Source organism: Myotis brandtii, unplaced genomic scaffold, assembly GCF_000412655.1.
Source record: "Myotis brandtii unplaced genomic scaffold, ASM41265v1 scaffold573, whole genome shotgun sequence".
NCBI classification, from domain to species: Eukaryota; Metazoa; Chordata; class Mammalia; order Chiroptera; family Vespertilionidae; genus Myotis; species Myotis brandtii.
This window is the reverse complement of record NW_005370145.1, coordinates 332529-348814: the sequence shown is the minus strand read 5'-3', so window position 1 is coordinate 348814 and position 16286 is coordinate 332529. Positions and strand designations below refer to the sequence as shown.

Here is a 16286-nt window from a genome sequence, read left to right as displayed (position 1 = left end):
GGCTCCCAGGCCCTCCACGGCCTGGCCTCAGAGCGTGTGGAGGTCCTGGGCCCGCCGGCTCAGCTTCTCGGGGTCGTCGGATGCCATCAGTGAGAAGTCTCGGAAGATGTCCAGATACGTCTCATCTCCTGGGGGGAGGGAGGGAGGGTTGGGAGCCCCGAAGGCTGGGCCCCCAGCTCAGGAGCTTATGCTGGGGACGGTGGGGCGAGCGTGGCTGGAGGAAACACCTGAGCCAACAGGGCACAACTCTTGCCTTTTTTTCTCTGTTTTGAGGCCTGGTGTGTCCCATACGCCCAACACAGATTTGTTGAATAATAGACGTAATCAATGAAGCTGGTCACCAGGGGCCAGAAGCCCAGAGTTAGATGAAGAGCCTGATGGGGCTGGGCTGGGGGGTACTTTACCTGCCTGGCCCTGGGCAGCTTCTGCCTCTCTCATCTTTGCCAATCGAAGCCTAAGGAGGAGAGAATTAAAGAATGAACGACAGTCCTTCCCCCCACCCCCAACTTCCCATCCATTGAGCTGGGTTGTTTATTCATCTGTTTGCCCAGGGTCTAGTCCTTAAAAGATGCCTGACAGCAATGTTGACAAATACTGACTCTCAGGATGAGCTCACCATCCTTGGACCCTGCCCACACCCTTGCTACTCCGTTTCCAATCAACACTTGGGAGCATCCTGTCTGCTGCCACTCCCCTCCCCAGGCATCTCTGGCGTTGAGGTCTGGGACTTAGCCACTCCCATGTGAAAGGTGCTAGTCCTGCCCCTTCAGGCATCCTCACAGGGTGACGATGTCGGCATTGGCTGTTTCCATGGCGATGGTCAGAGGGTCCCTGCCTTCAGAGTCCTGAGCTCCCAGGTCAGCTCCCCGTTTCAGGAACAGGCAGGCCAGTCTAGAGAGGAGAGCCCGGTTTAGCAGCAGCTCCTCCCATCCGGAACCTTCCTCCCCAAGGCCATCATCGCTGTCTGCTACCCAGTGTGGCCAAGGATGGTTGCGTGGTGGAGTGGGCCTCGGCCGCGGCTGTCTGCTTGGTTCACGTTCGCCCCATTCTGGAGGAGAAACTCACAGGCCAGAAGAGAATTCTGCATTGAGAAGCAGAGAAAGGGAGAGAGGGTGGCATCTTTAGAGGCAGATTTAAAGATTCATACAGTTCAGAGGGCAGGGTGTGGTGTGGGGTCAGGGGTTTAGGGGTACCACTAAGTGTCAGGCTCGGCTCTAGCTCTTTACATGTATCAATACATTACATCCACAGTACAACCTAGTGAGGTACGGGATCCCTAGTTCACAGAGAGGTTCATAACTGTACTGGTAAGTGGGGAGAGCCTGGATTCCAACTCAGGTTGTTTACCTCCAAATCACTCTTAGCAAACAGTCTTTATTGGTTATCACTCGCTATGAGGTGGGGTGGGGTAAGAAAGTCAGGAGTAGGGAAGAAGAGAAGGTGACGGAGGGTGGAGTGGGGAGGTTGGCGGGACCCTCACAGCAGCTGTGGCTTGGATCAGTGGCGTGGCGTTCTCCTGACCCGTGTTGACCCAGTTGACATCAGCTCCATGGGCGAGGGCATCAGCCATGGTGGGGAGGGATGGAGGATGCCCAGCAGCTCGAAACAGCAGGGCCCCAGGGTGCAGGCTGCCCAGGTTATCAGGGGGTGGCTCTGTTTAGGGGGAATCAGCTTTGAGTCTGGGAAGAAAACCCTCAGCAAAGTCCCCTGATGCTGTAATGGGGTAGGTCACTGCTCAACTGTGGGGAGGCCTTCAAGATTCTGGGGATTGGTGGGAAGTGGAGGTGTATGTGAGTGTGTATGTGTGTGGCGTCCCTCGGGCTAGAAAGCATCACCCACCTCTTCCTGTCCAACCACCCTGACTGGCTGGGATGTTGTGGGTGAGTTGACTCACTGAAGATTCGCCTCAACTCTCTTGGCTCCCTCTGCTCCAGCCAAACTCACACCTGCCTTCCCAGGCCTTTGGAGACCCTAGCTCATTCTCACTGCTGACTTTTCTCACGCTGTTGACTCCCTTACATAGCCCTCCCTGCCTACGCCCAGCCCCATGCTCCTTTCTATTCTTCACTATAAACCCTAGACCTCTTACCTTCTAAAACCAGTGCTGATGTGGTCCGGCTCCTCAGCACTCACAAAGGGAAGGCCTGGGCCTCAGACCCTGAACCTCCCCACCAGGTGTGGCCCCGTGCTGAGCACACAGCAGGTGCTCAATGATTGCCCAACCAACCCTATACCTGACTTGGATCTGCAGCTCCCTGGCTGGGGCTTAAGGGAAGGCTTTGGGGGCACAGGAGGCTGCCCCCTCGGAGGCCCCCGGCCACCTCTTCGCCCTCGAATCTCAGGAAGCTTGGTCAGGAACTTCTTCTCCACGTATTTGGCATGAATCCAGGCCTCTTTCTCCTGCCTGAAGGGGTGAGGAGGAGAAGGAGACAGTCTTCCCTCCTCTCATTCCAGACCCTCCTCCCTCCCTGCAAAGAGGGCAGCCCAGCCCCTCCCGCCAGCCTCACCGGGAGCAGCTGGGCCCTGGCTTCTTCACTGCCATGGCCTCCACACGGGCCTCGTAGATCTGGTTGATGACGACATTTCCCAGCTCGCACATAAGCTTCAGGTGCCGAGGCAGAGGCAGACAATCAGGTAGGGAGCGGGGAGAGTCTGAGCCCTCGGGCTCTACAGCCCTGCCCTCAACCCATCCGACCCCCACACTCCTCATAACACCCCCAAATCACCTTCACTAGTTCCGGCTCCCATGAGTCAAGTGTCAGAGACCGGACTTTGGAGAAATGAACTCCCAGGCTCCTGGAGGGCCAGAGTGGAAGTCAGGCCCTATGTGGGCAGCAGCTGTGGGAGCAACTGCTGGTCCTAAAAAGACTTGGAGACAAGGTCTTGCATGGGGGGCCATGCAGAGGCCCTAGGCCAGGAGGCAGCAGGGCAGCTGGGGCCCTGTAGCCTTGACCTGCATCTGGCAGGATCCTGCCTATTCACATCCCCTCTTCTCACTTCTCCTACATTTCATTTTAAGGGCCTCATCCTCTCTGTCCACCTCCCTTCACTCTTGGCGCTTTGGCCTACACACAGACACCACAAACTCATTAGTCAACAGAGCCAAATATCAACAGTACAACGATTGAAATTTCTTTTGAGAGCCACATTTTTTAAACTTAAACTATATAGGTAGGTACATTGTTATTAACTTAATTAGGGTACTCCTAAGCTGGCCTTTGCTAAAAACGTCCTCAATCTGAGGGGTCGACCTCAGCGAATGTACCCCCACTTCTTCTAACGCCACTTCTTCAAAATAGACTCGCCCAGGCCGAGAACCGACTTCTGCGCATGGGCCACGAAGTTTCAATCGCACTGTACGTGCGCGCCCGCACGTGGTATTTTGTGGAAGAGCCACACTCAAGGGGCCAAAGAGCCGCATGTGGCTCGAAAGCCGCAGTTTGCTGACCACAGGCCTAGACAACTCTTTCTTGCCATCCTTCTACCAGACTGACTCGGGGTGAGGGCTGTATAGACTTGCTAAGGCCTCACACCTCTTCTCTCTCTGCTCTTCACTGGCTCACCCATCCTCAGCAGTCCTGACCCCACACCTCCTCCAGGCAAACCAATAAACTACTGTGGGTCCCCTGTCGCTGATTAGACCGAGAGGCTGGGCCCCCCTGGATCCACCTGGTGCCCCACAGGCTCAGCCCAGGCTTGTGCCCAGTGACAGCCAGAATCTAAGAAAGGAAGCCAGGGCAGGGTGAGGAAGGAAGAGCCTTGTGATGGGCTCTATCTTGGTTCCCCCAGCAGCCAGAAGGAACGGGGCCCGTGCTTGGGGCTTTGGGGAGGGACCTGTGGATGCCGGAGCACTGAATGCAGAGGGTGACGCCAAGGTTGATGCTGGCCCATTCAGGGGCTGGTTCCCGGCAGTCGCAACACTGGGCATTGCCATCCACGCTCTGCACCTGGGCTGCCACATGCCCCACTCCGCCAGGCTCCCTTCCCCTGGTCGTCCCGCCGGGGCCCAGTGTGGCAGCAGATCCCATGACCAGGTGTCCTGAGCCCTGGGGCAGATGGGAAGAAAGAGTGGCCATGGGGTCGGGGAAGGGATATCCCATCTCCCTGGGCAACCTGGCGCCGGACCCCCACGTTAAGGTACCTGGCCTGAACCCCGGGGACTGTCATCAAGGCGAGACTGGCTGAAGGCCGTGGCAATGCTGCTCTGCACAGCACTGACCCACAGCTGTAGGAGGCGCTCTGAGTCAGCCTGCAGGAAGCAGGACCTGGGCAGGAAAGGGGACAGAGAGCAAGGAGGGGTCTGAGGCCTGGAGAGCATGTGGCAGATGGGCAGGCTGACATTCAGCTAGTCTTTAGCTGGTACCAATCAGACGGAAATATTTCTGCACCAATAGGTTATGTCCTTCTCAATATCCCCCATCCCCCTATACCCTTCCCCCAGGCTGCCCCACCATCCAGCCACCAAAGGGTTAGTGCCTGGGGCTGCATGGCGGCCTCCAGCCTCTGCTCCAGGGGAGCCTGGGTGATGGACCCTACCTTTCCAGCTGGTAACGATTTAGAGCTTTTAGAGCATCACCTCTGGGGGCTCTACTCACTTGCTAGGAGATACCACCTCAAAGCAGAACCGCCTTTCGGAGTCGGGGCAGAGCTTCACTGTGCAGAGACGAAGGTCGTCGACCACCACAGTCACGGGGTCCTGGCAGGGGAAGGTGAGAAGGGCCAGATGTCCAGCCAGAGGAAGCCGGGGCTGAGTCTCCCTGGGCCCAGGCCTCCAGCACCCGGGCTACCCACCTTGTACTTCTTCTGATAAACCAGTTGGTTACTCTGAATAGTAAACCAGCGTCTGCAGGAGGGGAAGGTAGAGTTTGGACGAGGGCAGCATCAGGATGAGGCTGGGACAGGGACAGCAGAGTCTGTATCCTTTGCCCCATAAGGATCTTGCTGATAGGAGAGGCCTGGGCGGACTGTCCCAGGAGATGTTCCAGAGGAGGGGGACAGTTGCGTAGACTGTCTAAGGGGCACCCATCACATCTTGGACAACTGGATTTGATATATTTATGAAGTCAACTTTACAGCAGATGACAGTAAGATGCTTTTTCTAACAAAATAGGTCTATTGCTACAACTTTTTGTTGTTGTTGATAGATGGCAGTATCTTGGGAAAAGGGCTCAGTGTCTTGGGGAAGAAGCCCCTATAGGATCTGATTTGCACAAAGATCCCACATGGGCTGGCAGTGGCCCTCGAAGGGGAAGGAGTTGAGTCAGAGCAGACCACCATCCTGTTCTGCACCCTGCAATGGCTCCCCATTTCCCTCAGAGTTGAGCCCAAGTCCCTAGAGAAGCCGACAAGGCCCTGTCATAATTTACATCCCTATTAATTCCAACGTCGTCTCCTACCACTTCCTCCTTCCTTCCTCTCATCACACCGATGGCCTCCTCTCTGTTCCTCCCACACGCCAGGTTTCTCAGGGCCTTGGTGCTGGCTCCCCCTCCTGCCTAGAACGTTCTTCCCCCAGAAGTCCTCGAGTCTTCACTCAGAGGTCACCTTCTCACGAGGCCTACGCTGACCACTCTATTAAAACCACAACCCCTCCTCAGCTATCCACATCCCTTACTTCATAATTTCTCTCCTCTGGCACTCTTACCTTCTAACATAATAGATATGAATATAACATCTCCTTAGTTATTGTATTATTGTCTGTCTTTGCTGATGGGATAGAAACTTTCTGAAGGCAGGGGTTTTTGTCTTTTTCCTTGCTGTGCTTAGCATACTACAACCACTCAAACAATATTGAATGGGCCTGGCCAGCGTGGCTCAGTGGTTGAGCATCCATCTATGAACCAGGAGGTCGTAATTTGATTCCTGGTCAGGGCACATGCCCGGGTTGCAGGCTCAATCCCTAGTGTGGGGAGTGCAGGAGGCAGCCAATCAGTGATTCTCTCTCATCATTGATGTTTCTGTCTCTCTCTCCCCCTCCCTTCCTCTCTGAAATCAATTTTAAACATTGAAAAAAAAACTGTAATCCCGGATGGGTTTGGCTGATTGGAGTGTCCTCTCCTCACCTGCTCCAGGTCTTAAATGCGTTGCTGGCCCTTTTGAAGAGATGTCCTTCCATGACCAGGCCACCAGGCCCCTCCTTGAGGCTTGGCTCTGGCTCCTCCCCACCCAGCTCCTGAGGGCACAGAAAGGTCAAAAGGCAACTTTGTGAGCAGAGAGCAAGGCCCTATGCCCATCTGCCTCCCTCCAGCAGTCCCAGCCCTCACCTATTTACTTATTTATTTATTTATTTTTATTATTGACTTCAGCGAGAGGAAGGGAGAGGCAGATAGAAACATCAATGATGAGAGAGAATCAGATTGGCTGCCTCTTACACGCCCCCTACTGGGAATAGAGCCCAAAACCCGGGCATGTGCCCGCCCTGACTAGGAATAGAACCATGATCTCTTTGTTCATGGATCGATGCTCAACCACTGAGCCACACCGGCTGGGCCCAGCCCTCACCTTTTGTTTCAGCAGCACATGTCTTTGCTCCATGTCCCTCTTCTGTCGAGCTGAATTCAAGACCAGCTGGTGCAACTGGGCATAGAAGGGACATCTCAGATGGCCTGAGCCTCCCCCAACCAGGCCAGGGAAGTCATCTCAGAGCCCACTACCCCATCCCATCTGCCTGTTCCATGGGGCCCTACCTGGGCACCCAGCTCCTTGCGATACTGGGCCAGCCGGCTCAGCTCCTCGTGGCCCTGCTGGAAATGTGTAGCCTGGGCTTCCACCAAACGCAGTGCCTGGGGTCAAGGTGGTGGGGGGGGCAGGGCTGAGGAAGGAGCCCTCAGTATTTCCCTCTTCCCTCCTGTTCTCCATCAGCAGGCTCCTCCCCACCTTGCCCTTGCAACTCACAAATTCCATGATGTCAAACTTCCTCTTGTCCTCAATCACATTGATCTGAGGGCCCAAAAACACGTCAGGTCAGTCTTGAAAAGATAGGGCGCCCTCCCAATGCACCCCAGGGACTCTCTAGCCTTCAGGTGGCTGAGGCCCTGGTACTCCAAGAGGGGGGACAGGCACCTGCAGGGCATAATCCAGTGCCCGTCCCCGGTACCCGGCTCGAGCAGTCTTCAAAGCAGCTCCTGCCTCTTCTGCCTCCTGGGCCCGGCGCCTGGGGACCTCCGCATTGTGGGTGAGAGCAGTCTCCAGGCTTTCAGCACCTCGCCAGAAATCCCGGCGAGCCTCTCGGAAACCCCGGAGACCTCTGGGGTGGGGGATACAAAGCATCACAGACACATCCACCTGCCCCTGCAGAGCAGTCCCCAGAGCAGGCCCACTCATAGCTGTCAGTCAGCCTCTGTACAGTCAGAACTCCAAGGGGGTTCTTGGGATGGGGGGTAGCAAGCAGGTCACCAGAAACCCTCAGTCTCTGCCTCATTCAGGGAGGCTCCTGTGGGAATGGGCTGGAGAACTGGTTTCCCTCCCAACACTCACTCCTTGACCAAGGCTTGGATTTGCTGCTGCAGCGTGTGCTGGGTGGCATCTAGAAGCTCCTGAGGGGAAGCGGAAATTGGAAGGTAAAGGTCAGGGCTACAGACAACCCTGCTCTCCCCACCTGCCCTACTTACCCCCACTCACCGCATGGCTGTCCAGCTTGTGGTTCAGGCTCTCAGTGAATTTGTCCAGACACTCCTAGGCAAGAAGAGGCAGAGACAGAGAGAGAGTAGCAGGCATGGGGGCGAGGGTAGGGTCGGGCCCTTACCCTCCCATTTTTAGACCAGCCTAATGGCTGTCTCAGGTGGCAGCACCAGCCCTGCTCTGGCCTGGGACCTGCAGACCCCAGACCAACCCTCCCGCAGCTTCCACAGGATCTCTCATCTCAGACCCCATCCCACTCTGGTTCGAGCCCTACACATACCGCCATCATGGGCTCTGGTGGACCCAGGCGGGCCAGGTCACAAATGCCGACAACGAAGGCACGGCCAGCCGCAACGTAATGGCGCCCACTTTCCAGGAGGCCATTGCCAAGCTTGAGGAGCTAGGGAGCAACAGGGCAAAAGGGAGTCGTGCCATGCGCCACTGGAGTCGGTAGCAACCCCCACCCCTGTCCACTTCCTCTCCCCTTCGCCTGGGCTGTGACCCTCCCTCACAACCTTGCCTAAACTTCTCTGTAGCCCAGTCCAGCTCTCACAGTTCCTAACACAGACCTGGTGCTTTCTCATCTCTGTTGCTTTGCTCCCACTGCTCTGTGCCTGGAACAAAACTCCTCCCAGCCTGTCACCAAAGCCATTGTCAGCTTCACCTCCAAAATGTCTCTCCGCAACTGCTTGGATTCAGAGCTCCCCAGAAACTCCATCCTCAGGCACTGTCTGGCTCACAGGATGAATGCTCTACCCAATCGGCGTGAATTCCACAGCAGTGGCTCCCACCCTGCTTTTGGCCATGCCCCACCTAAGCATCTCTAAAATCCTGATGCCCCCCCCCCCCGTGACATAGAATTCTTATTATTCAAAAAGTGAACTCCTATTCACGTGGAGGAAGCCTAAAAGGCCATTAACTTCGTCTAAACAAGCTCCCAAAGAACATGGCATCCATGAAAGAGAAAAATAAAAGAATGAAAGGACAGTTGAAGTACGGCTGAAGAAATCACTAAGAAATTGTTAAAATAATAATAATAATATAAAGTGATAGAAAAAAACAGCAAATAAAGTTTCAAAACATATAATAGAGAATGAAATGCATAAGTATGTCACCATATATATTTATAGAACCATAAGAAATGCCAAAAAAATTCACTGTTAATAACTCATTCTCGAATTGCCCCCCTTAAAAATCAAATTTCCCCCCCCCCCCGTGGGACCTGTGCCCCACACTGGGAACCACTGCTCTGCAGCACGAACTGTCTGGACTTGTCCCATTCTATGCTTATTGAACATTCCCTCATAAATAGAAATTGATCAGTCGGCCAGCCAGAGGGTCAGGACGAGGATGGCATGCTAGGGGGCTCCTAGGCCCCTTCTCTCTGGTCCCATTGACAGACAAGGAGGCTTGATAAACAAGGGGACAAGAGACTAGCCCAAGGAGGGTCTCACTAGGTGAGCCAGGTAGCCGAGTCCGAAGCCAAAGTGAGGTCTCCTGACCCCTGGGCCTTGTTCCCTGCAGGAGCTGCACTGGCCCTGAGGTGACGCCACTTGGCTCTGGTCTGAGTCACTGTATCTGGGATAGAGCAAGTGACTGGGGAGCCTGTCAACTCATCCCAGTGAACTTTTTTTTTCTTTATTGATTAAGGTATTATATACTAGTATGTGTCCTTATCCCCCATTGCCCCCTCCTCCCCCCCAACTCATGCCCTCACCCCCCTGGTGTCTGTGTCCATTGGTTAGGCTTATATGCATGCATACAAGTCCTTTGGTTGATCTCCCAGTGAACTTTTGTTGAACTGGAAGACACTTTTTAGAGCTAGCGAAGGCCTCAGGGAAATGTAGCCTAAGGTGGCTAGCAGGATCAGTAATGGTCAGGAAATGTCATGATCAAACCTTATCAGATGTCCCCATGGGGTGTCTGTGACAAGCGACAAAAACCCATTGTGTGGAGCTGGGGGACTGAGTGTTCAGTTTTTTTCCTTATCCACCTCTCTCCCTCACATATTTGAGTAAGAAACTTTCGTAAGACTGAACTAGTGACAAATTGGTACATCCATACAATAGAATGGTACACACAATGCAAAGGAATAAACTATTCGTAGATGAACTATTGATAATGAACTACTGGTACTACTGATACGCAACAACTTGAATAAACTTCAAGGACATTATTCTAAGTGGCGGAAAAAAAGTCAATCTTGAAAGGTCACATAAGGTATGATTCCACTAATATAACATTCTAGAAATGACAGAAGTCTAGAGACAGAGGCCAGATGAGTGGTCATCATGGATTAGAGAAGGGGGCAGGGAGGGTATCATTACAAAGCTTAATACAAAAGAGTTCCCTTGTGGTGATAGGAGTTTTGTATTTTGTGTGTGATGCTGGTTATAAGAATCTATACAGAGGGGAGCATAGGGGGGAATAATAGGAGATATCTGTAATATTATCAATAATAAAAAATATATTGAGAAAAAGAATCTATACACATGATAAAGTGTCATTGAATTATACACAAAGTTTTTTTAAGAGTATATGCAAAACAGGTGAAATCCATGTAAGACCTGTAGACAGTTCATTGCAATTTCCTGGTTTTGGCAGTACACCACAGTTAGTACACCACAGTTATGTAAGATGCCGCCATTGGGGGCAGCTGGGTAGTGGGTTTGTGGGACTTCCCTGTACTGTTTTTGCAACTTCTTGTGAATGTATCATTTACTCAAATAAAAGGTTTCATTTTAAAATATATGTATATTATATTAGTTGGTCATCCACTAACCTTCAGGCCATGGTAGAGGCACCGGTGACTGAGCAAAAACAAAACATAAAGGTCCCTCACGATATTTAGAATTCCAGTGAAGAAAATAAAAAAAATCAGCAAAAATAGCATGACAGACACATGCCAGGGTGACCCCCAGTGATTCCCACCCTTGCATGATCTCTACCCCTTGAGTGTGAGAGAGACCTGGGACTTGCTTCTAACCGGTAGACTATGGCAAACACGATGGGACGGTCCCGTGATTAGGTTACACCACATGGCAGAGGTGATGGGCTCGCCCCTAGGGGTGATATAAATTGGCACTATCTTGCCAGCTCACACAAGGGAGACTCGCCTGCTGGCCTTGAAGAAATGAGCTGCTATGAAGTAAACTGCCTGTGGACAGGGCCACATGGACGGGGACTTAGTGGCTCCTAGGACTTGAGGGCCTCAGTCCCCAAACCTGCGAGCTTGGAAGAAAAGCCTGAGCCTCAGAAGAGACTGCAGCCTGCGAGACCCTGAGCAGAGGGTCAGCTGAGCTTCCTGACTCTTGATCCACCAAAACTATGATAAAAAATATGTATTAAATTTGGCCCTAACCGGTTTGGCTCAGTGGATAGAGCGTCGGCCTGCGCACTGAAGGGTCCCAGGTTCGATCCCGGTCAAGGGCATGTACCTGGGTTGCGGGCACATCCCCAGTAGGGGGTGTGCAGGAGGCAGCTGATCAATGTTTCTCTCTCATGGATGTTTCTAACTCTCTATACCTCTCCCTTCCTCTCTGTAAAAAATCAATAAAAATATATTTTTTTAAAAAGTCACTAAATTTATAACAATTGATTATACAGCAACAGAAACCTAAAACAGCAGGGAAATACATAATGTCAGATTGAGCTAAATGCTATAGAGAAAAACAAAGCCACTCAGAGGAGGGGAGTATATGTACTTGTACCTGCACATGCATGGGCTGTTCTATAAAGGTGGCCAGGGAAGGCCTTACTATAATGTGTTTGAATGTTTCGCTGGTTTGTCCTCCAGTCTGTCTGCGGGCTCTGAGGCAGAAGAGTCTTGCTCTACCCAACAGCCCGGGGCTGGTATAAGGCAGGGCTCGAGAGCTGACAGGGTAAGTCCACAAGTGAGACTTTTCCCCCCAAGATCCCGAGCTCCTTGAGGGTATAGAACTACCTTTTTGCTTCTCTGTTGCCCCTAAATATCTATCCCACGTGATTAGCACTCAATAATCCCTGGGACTCATTCTCTGCCTCTAACGTTCTTCCTGGTCCCACCCTCTTCATTTTAAAGTCGGACCCTGAGTCACCTTTTCCAGTCGGGTCTCCAATTCCGACACTTCAGCTTCCACCAGCTCAACAGAGGCTCTGGGAAAGGAGGGGTGGTGTCAGGGGAACAGAGCTTGGGTCCGTGTAGTCTGTCCACCTTGGCAAGGCCAGGTCAGGGGTTGGGGTTAGAGAGTGGAGGGTGCAGACAGAAAAAGCTGGTGGGTTAAGAAGGCCCACCCACCAGCCCTCTTTAGCTTGCTCACCCCACAGTGTAGGAGCTACTATGGCCCAGGCCAGAGCAGGAAGGGTAGAAGGAGGGTGGATGTGGTAAGGGCAGGAAGTTGCTAGCCGCCCACAGCAGGTGCTGGGGGAGGGGCAGGGGTCCCAGTGAGAGAAAGGATGATGGAATGCCAGCTCTGGGGGTGAGAGACCTCTGGGTTTGGTAGCAGAGGTACTACTTTGGCCCACACGCTTGATCTTGTCCCTTTGAGACCTATTCCCTGCTAGGACATCTGGCCTGGGGAAGGGTGTGTGTGTGTGTGTGTGTGTGTGTGTATGGGGTGTCGGGCCGCCCCTCCTCTACCCCCCAGACCTGTGCACACTTACCGGAAGCGGGGTGAGTCCTTAAGACACTCCTCGAAATCCAGTTTGACTGTCATCTCAGCTTGATCACTTCAGGCCAATGGATTCTGGGGCCAGGCGGGTGGGGATGCAAGTGGAGGCACTCCCTGCCCCCAGAGGGGCCTGGATGAGGAAGGAGAAAAGCGTTCTCTCCTGGGTAGAGCCTGGGAGGGGTGATAATTCGTCCCCCAAGGGGAAGGGGTGTCCTAGGAGGAGCTCTCACCCCACACTTCCAGGCAGTGCTGGGAGGGGCAGAGGCGGGGCCTGGACGGAGGAGAGGGGCCTGAGATCAGAGAAGCCACAGCCCCGCCCTCAGAGATATGCTGTCACCTTCCTACTGGGTCAGGTCTCTGCTTCTTTCTCCTTTAGTGGCTGAGTTTTGAGAGCCTGGCAGGTATAGGTTCAAATCTTTTGGCCACTTACAGGGTGCATGACCTTGAGCAAGCTCTCTGATTCCTCAGTTTCCTCACCTGGAAGATGGGGATGGCAACCCCTGCCTCCAGGGTTGTAAGAATTAAAGATGATACTCGTGAATTTATGTTGACTGAAGCACACCAATCACTGTCATCCTGCTGCAGCTGGGCCTTCTCAGACTCCCAAGACCTTCTGGACCCCAGTCCCCCGACTACTCCGAGCTTTCTTCTCGGCTCTGGCTGCTCATGGTGGTTTCCTGTGTGTGAATTTCCCTCCCTCCTCTCCTCTCTTCAGTGACTGAGCAGGTCCGCCTGGGCCCCCAATTCACAGCACCAAGACTGCTGCTCTTCTTCTCTTTATTTTCCACCCCTTGGGTGGTGAGGGCAGGGGAAGGCTGGCCCCTCCCCATCTCCAGCTGGCTACATTTTCTATTGTGTGGCTTCCCCTCCTGAGTCCATCAAAGCCGAAGGGATGCATCTGGAGAGAGGAGGGTTGGGTGAGTGGTTTTCTTACAGCAGATCGGGCTCATGTGACCCCTCCGACTCCCTAGAACCTACCCTGAGCCCCTCTCCTGCCCTGGCCAGTGCAGGCAGCCACTTGCCCCTGCCCAGGCTCATATCTGCGCTCCTTTTGGTTTGAGGAGTTTGGGTTGCTTCTAGTTTTCCTCTCTGAGCTTTGTGGGCTTGGGCAGTTCAGCCCCTTGGATGCCAGACACTGATAGTAGCCAAACACTGCTTGGGACCCACTTCTTTGGAAAACAGGGAAGTACCCGGAGTGGGGTAGGTGGCAGAGAGAAGTGGGGAGGAGGCTTGGGACCAGCAGATGGTGTCAAGCTGGAGGGGGTCCCAACCACTTGTGGTTGTCCTGGTCCCTCTCTGTACAATGTGGGCCTTGCACACTAGGATGGTTAGGGCCTTAGCACCTGTTGCAGATCTACTGGCCTAAAGGGAGTGGGGGGTTGGGGGATGGGAGCTTGCCAAGAGCCAGGCCCAGTGGCATGGTGTCCTCACCAGGCTGTAATGGTGTCCCTGTCACTGTCAGGGCGTTCTCGATGGCCTGTGATCCCGAAGGGGGCTTCCCCTGTGGTCCAGCGAGCGGACCTCAGTTCCTATGGAATTCTCACTCGCCCAGCGCAAGCTTGTAGAACCTGGAAGCATCCCCGGATCAGGGTTGGGGCACCCATCAGTCTGTTAGTTCTCAGTCCTCCCGCCCCCCAGGCTGACCCGGACCCACTGTCACTGTCCTGCTGCTCATCTTCCATGTCCTCCTCAAGCTCCGGGTGAGAACAGCACCTCAGGTATCTTCCTTTGCTATAATACTCCTTTCGCTGCAGATCAGCCTCCTTGTCCGACACGATGATGGCCGGAGCTGGGGACTGATTTCTGAAGGTAGAGGAATCTGAGGAGTCACCCACATTCATCTGAGTCTTATGGCCATCGAGGGGATCCAGGTCCCTAGGTGTCCACTGTGACCCTCCCACCACCAGAGGGGAGGAGCTCAAGCCCCAGGTTCTCCTCTCACCTCTATACCTCCTTCTATTTTAGAAAAACATTAGTGACCTTTCCATCCCCCACAGGTCTCTTGGGTTTTCTGTTCTTCCTCATCAGCCAGACTTTCCTGGGGACTATCCTGACGGGGAACTTACCTCACTGCCCCTCTGTCTCTCCTAGGGTCACCTCCCAGCATCACCTCCCCCTCAGGCAGCAGGGCCCTTGGCCAATCCCTGCACAGGGAGGAAGAAGGCTCTGGACTACAATTCCCTTGAGTCCCAGGGGCCCCACCATAGCTACTAACCCTCAGCTTCTTGGATGTGGTTCCTGGTCACCAGGCCAATCTTGTCTTTGACTCCTCTGGCCAGTCCTCCTGCACGGCCTCTCTCCACAGGCCTGGACTCTAGGCCCAGCATCACACCTCGACCACCACTGCCCAAACTTTCACTACCCGCTTTGCTCTTCTTGTTATTACCCGAGGGCTGGTTTTTCTGAGCTTGGAGGAACTTTCCTTCATTGTAGTGTGTCTTGCGGTGCTTCTCAAAATCACTGGAGTCTGTGGGCCAGTTTAAGAGCTCAGCTTTCCTGCCATGCTCTCGCTCAAGGTTCACTCCGCCTCCCCTTTCCATGCAGTCCCCACCCCTCATCTCACGTGTTTTGGAAAAGTTGTCTGAAGACCCTGAGCTTCTGTTATCAGGGTGCTGAAGGACCCTGGGGTAGAAATTGTCCATGGTTGCAAACCTGAAGGGGAGGGAATCCAGTTGGGAGCACTGAAGTGAAAAGACAATGGGGGCAGCTGGTTGACTCCCCACCTTTGCCTTGGCTGGATGAGAAAGGTAGAACCTCCCGTTTAGGGGACCAAAAAGTAGAACTGGCTCAGATCCCAGAGTTCAGGAGTGGAAGGAGGAAGACACCCATCCCTACTGATCTCTGGCAGCATCTCACCTTTTCCTTAGCGCCTCCGGAGTCACTGTGAGGGAGGGCTCGTCACTGGCCTGCGGTGACAGCCTGCAGAGGAGGGCGGAAGCAGGGCAGAGAGGAGGGTATCAGGTAGCATCCAGTCCCTGAGGCCTCTCTGCCTTCTCCGCCCCCTCCCCTCCTTTGAATAGGTAAGAGAGTGTGGGCTGAAGGATTAGGGCTGAAAGCTCAGCGCACCTGTGGTAGGGAGTGCTCGGCTCATCCACCTTCATAAATCCGTAGTCCTTGTCCGCAGGGTGGTAAGTGGTCATGATATTCATTTCATCCCAGTGTTGAGACTTTTTCCTGCAGTCGGGGAAGGACACAAAAAAGGGGTAGGAAACCTAGTGACCTCCTCCTCACAGTCCTCCCTAATTCTTTCAGTCATTCAAACACTTCTTCTACCCCCTTGCCGTTCCAGAGAAGCAGGAGGCTAGGGGTGAGGGTCACACCTAAGGACAATCACGTGCTCTGTAGCGAGAGTCCCTGCTGCTCTCCCGAAGGCTTGGAACCTCACATTTCCCACTCCATTACCCTCACATCTAGTTCCCAGGACTCCGCCCCTTCCCTCCTGGCCCCGCCCCCTCCAGTGTCCTAACCTCCCTCCTTGCTCCGTGCTGCCTGCGAACTAAGCTGGGCTCCTTACCTGTCCGCACTGGGGGTTTTCTGTATCAAGGTGTGGTTGCTGGTTTTTAGGATGTTATGGGGCAGATCCTCATAGGGTTTGTGGGGGTGCAAAGAAGTTGAACCGGAACGCAGACTGCATTCCGTGTTGTGCACCCCAGACCCCTGGGACCCAAAGTCAGACGTCCCGGCTGCACAGGTTCCAGGAATGGGGGCGTTAAATCCGCCAGGGTATGTGCCAGACGCAAGGCTGTGGCCCACAACCTCCCCAGGAGGCTGCTTGGGCCTGGAACCATGAGCCGCTACCACTCCGGAGCGACGGCTAGAATCCAGGCTTCTAAGGACTATTCCGGGGCGGCCAGAACATTGCGGCACGACGACTCCGGAGGGCAGCCCGGAGCCAGCCGCGACTCCAGTGATGCCTCCTGGCACTTCCCTGGTGGCCCCTCCAGGGGATTCCTGGGTGAGGCTGCCAGCAGCCCCCCCAGACTCCTGCTTTTCCATTGCCCCACCAGGGGGCCACTC

At 54.0% G+C, this 16286-nt stretch overlaps 2 protein-coding genes across 6 annotated transcripts; both read right to left on the bottom strand.

The window, feature by feature from the left end:
- Nucleotides 1-6: 6 nt before the first annotated feature.
- ACAP1 (ArfGAP with coiled-coil, ankyrin repeat and PH domains 1) lies at nt 7-13165 on the bottom strand. 2 transcript variants are annotated; one of them, XM_005878731.2, is made up of 23 exons: nt 12747-13165; nt 12262-12399; nt 11697-11754; nt 7901-8020; nt 7621-7674; nt 7477-7535; nt 7063-7246; nt 6895-6939; nt 6687-6782; nt 6502-6576; nt 6063-6172; nt 4792-4843; nt 4596-4696; nt 4142-4265; nt 3835-4046; nt 2727-2796; nt 2508-2602; nt 2235-2404; nt 1481-1653; nt 972-1081; nt 781-891; nt 405-454; nt 7-128 (listed from the first exon to the last, which is right to left on the bottom strand). In XM_005878731.2, exons 2-23 carry the CDS (start codon nt 12312-12314, stop codon nt 28-30), a joined length of 2223 nt encoding a protein of 740 aa, XP_005878793.1. In that variant the 5' UTR covers nt 12315-12399; nt 12747-13165; the 3' UTR covers nt 7-27. The 2 variants fall into 2 exon arrangements, with proteins under 2 accessions (XP_005878793.1, XP_014405385.1); XM_014549899.1 differs by lacking the exon at nt 11697-11754.
- A 543-nt stretch (nt 13166-13708) lies between these two features.
- LOC102261831 lies at nt 13709-16280 on the bottom strand. 4 transcript variants are annotated; one of them, XR_001364526.1, is made up of 7 exons: nt 15784-16280; nt 15336-15443; nt 15126-15188; nt 14833-14921; nt 14485-14736; nt 13924-14072; nt 13709-13798 (listed from the first exon to the last, which is right to left on the bottom strand). XR_001364526.1 is itself a non-coding variant. In XM_014549900.1 (7 exons), the coding sequence occupies exons 1-7, from the start codon at nt 16263-16265 to the stop codon at nt 13810-13812; spliced, it is 1191 nt and encodes a 396-aa protein (XP_014405386.1). In that variant the 5' UTR covers nt 16266-16280; the 3' UTR covers nt 13722-13809. The 4 variants fall into 4 exon arrangements, 1 of the variants encoding a protein (XP_014405386.1); XM_014549900.1 differs by having other exon boundaries at nt 13722-13837; nt 13920-14088; XR_001364525.1 differs by having other exon boundaries at nt 13746-13837.
- Nucleotides 16281-16286: the final 6 nt, after the last annotated feature.

What these genes read in the sequence shown, in the direction of transcription:
- ACAP1 (XM_005878731.2), bottom strand. Translation starts at nt 12,314, where the DNA reads ATGACAGTCAAACTGGATTTCGAGGAGTGTCTTAAGGACTCACCCCGC. An exon ending in GCAAGGAGCTGGGTGCCCAG is followed by an intron (nt 6,577 to 6,686) that starts GTAGGGCCCCAT and finishes TTCTATGCCCAG; the next exon opens with TTGCACCAGCTGGTCTTGAA. An exon ending in TGATCCAAGCCACAGCTGCT is followed by an intron (nt 1,082 to 1,480) that starts GTGAGGGTCCCG and finishes TTCTCAATGCAG; the next exon opens with AATTCTCTTCTGGCCTGTGA.
- LOC102261831 (XM_014549900.1), bottom strand. Translation starts at nt 16,265, where the DNA reads ATGGAAAAGCAGGAGTCTGGGGGGGCTGCTGGCAGCCTCACCCAGGAA. An exon ending in AAAACCCCCAGTGCGGACAG is followed by an intron (nt 15,444 to 15,783) that starts GTAAGGAGCCCA and finishes CCCCGACTGCAG; the next exon opens with GAAAAAGTCTCAACACTGGG. An exon ending in CCGGAGGCGCTAAGGAAAAG is followed by an intron (nt 14,922 to 15,125) that starts GTGAGATGCTGC and finishes CCTCCCCTTCAG; the next exon opens with GTTTGCAACCATGGACAATT.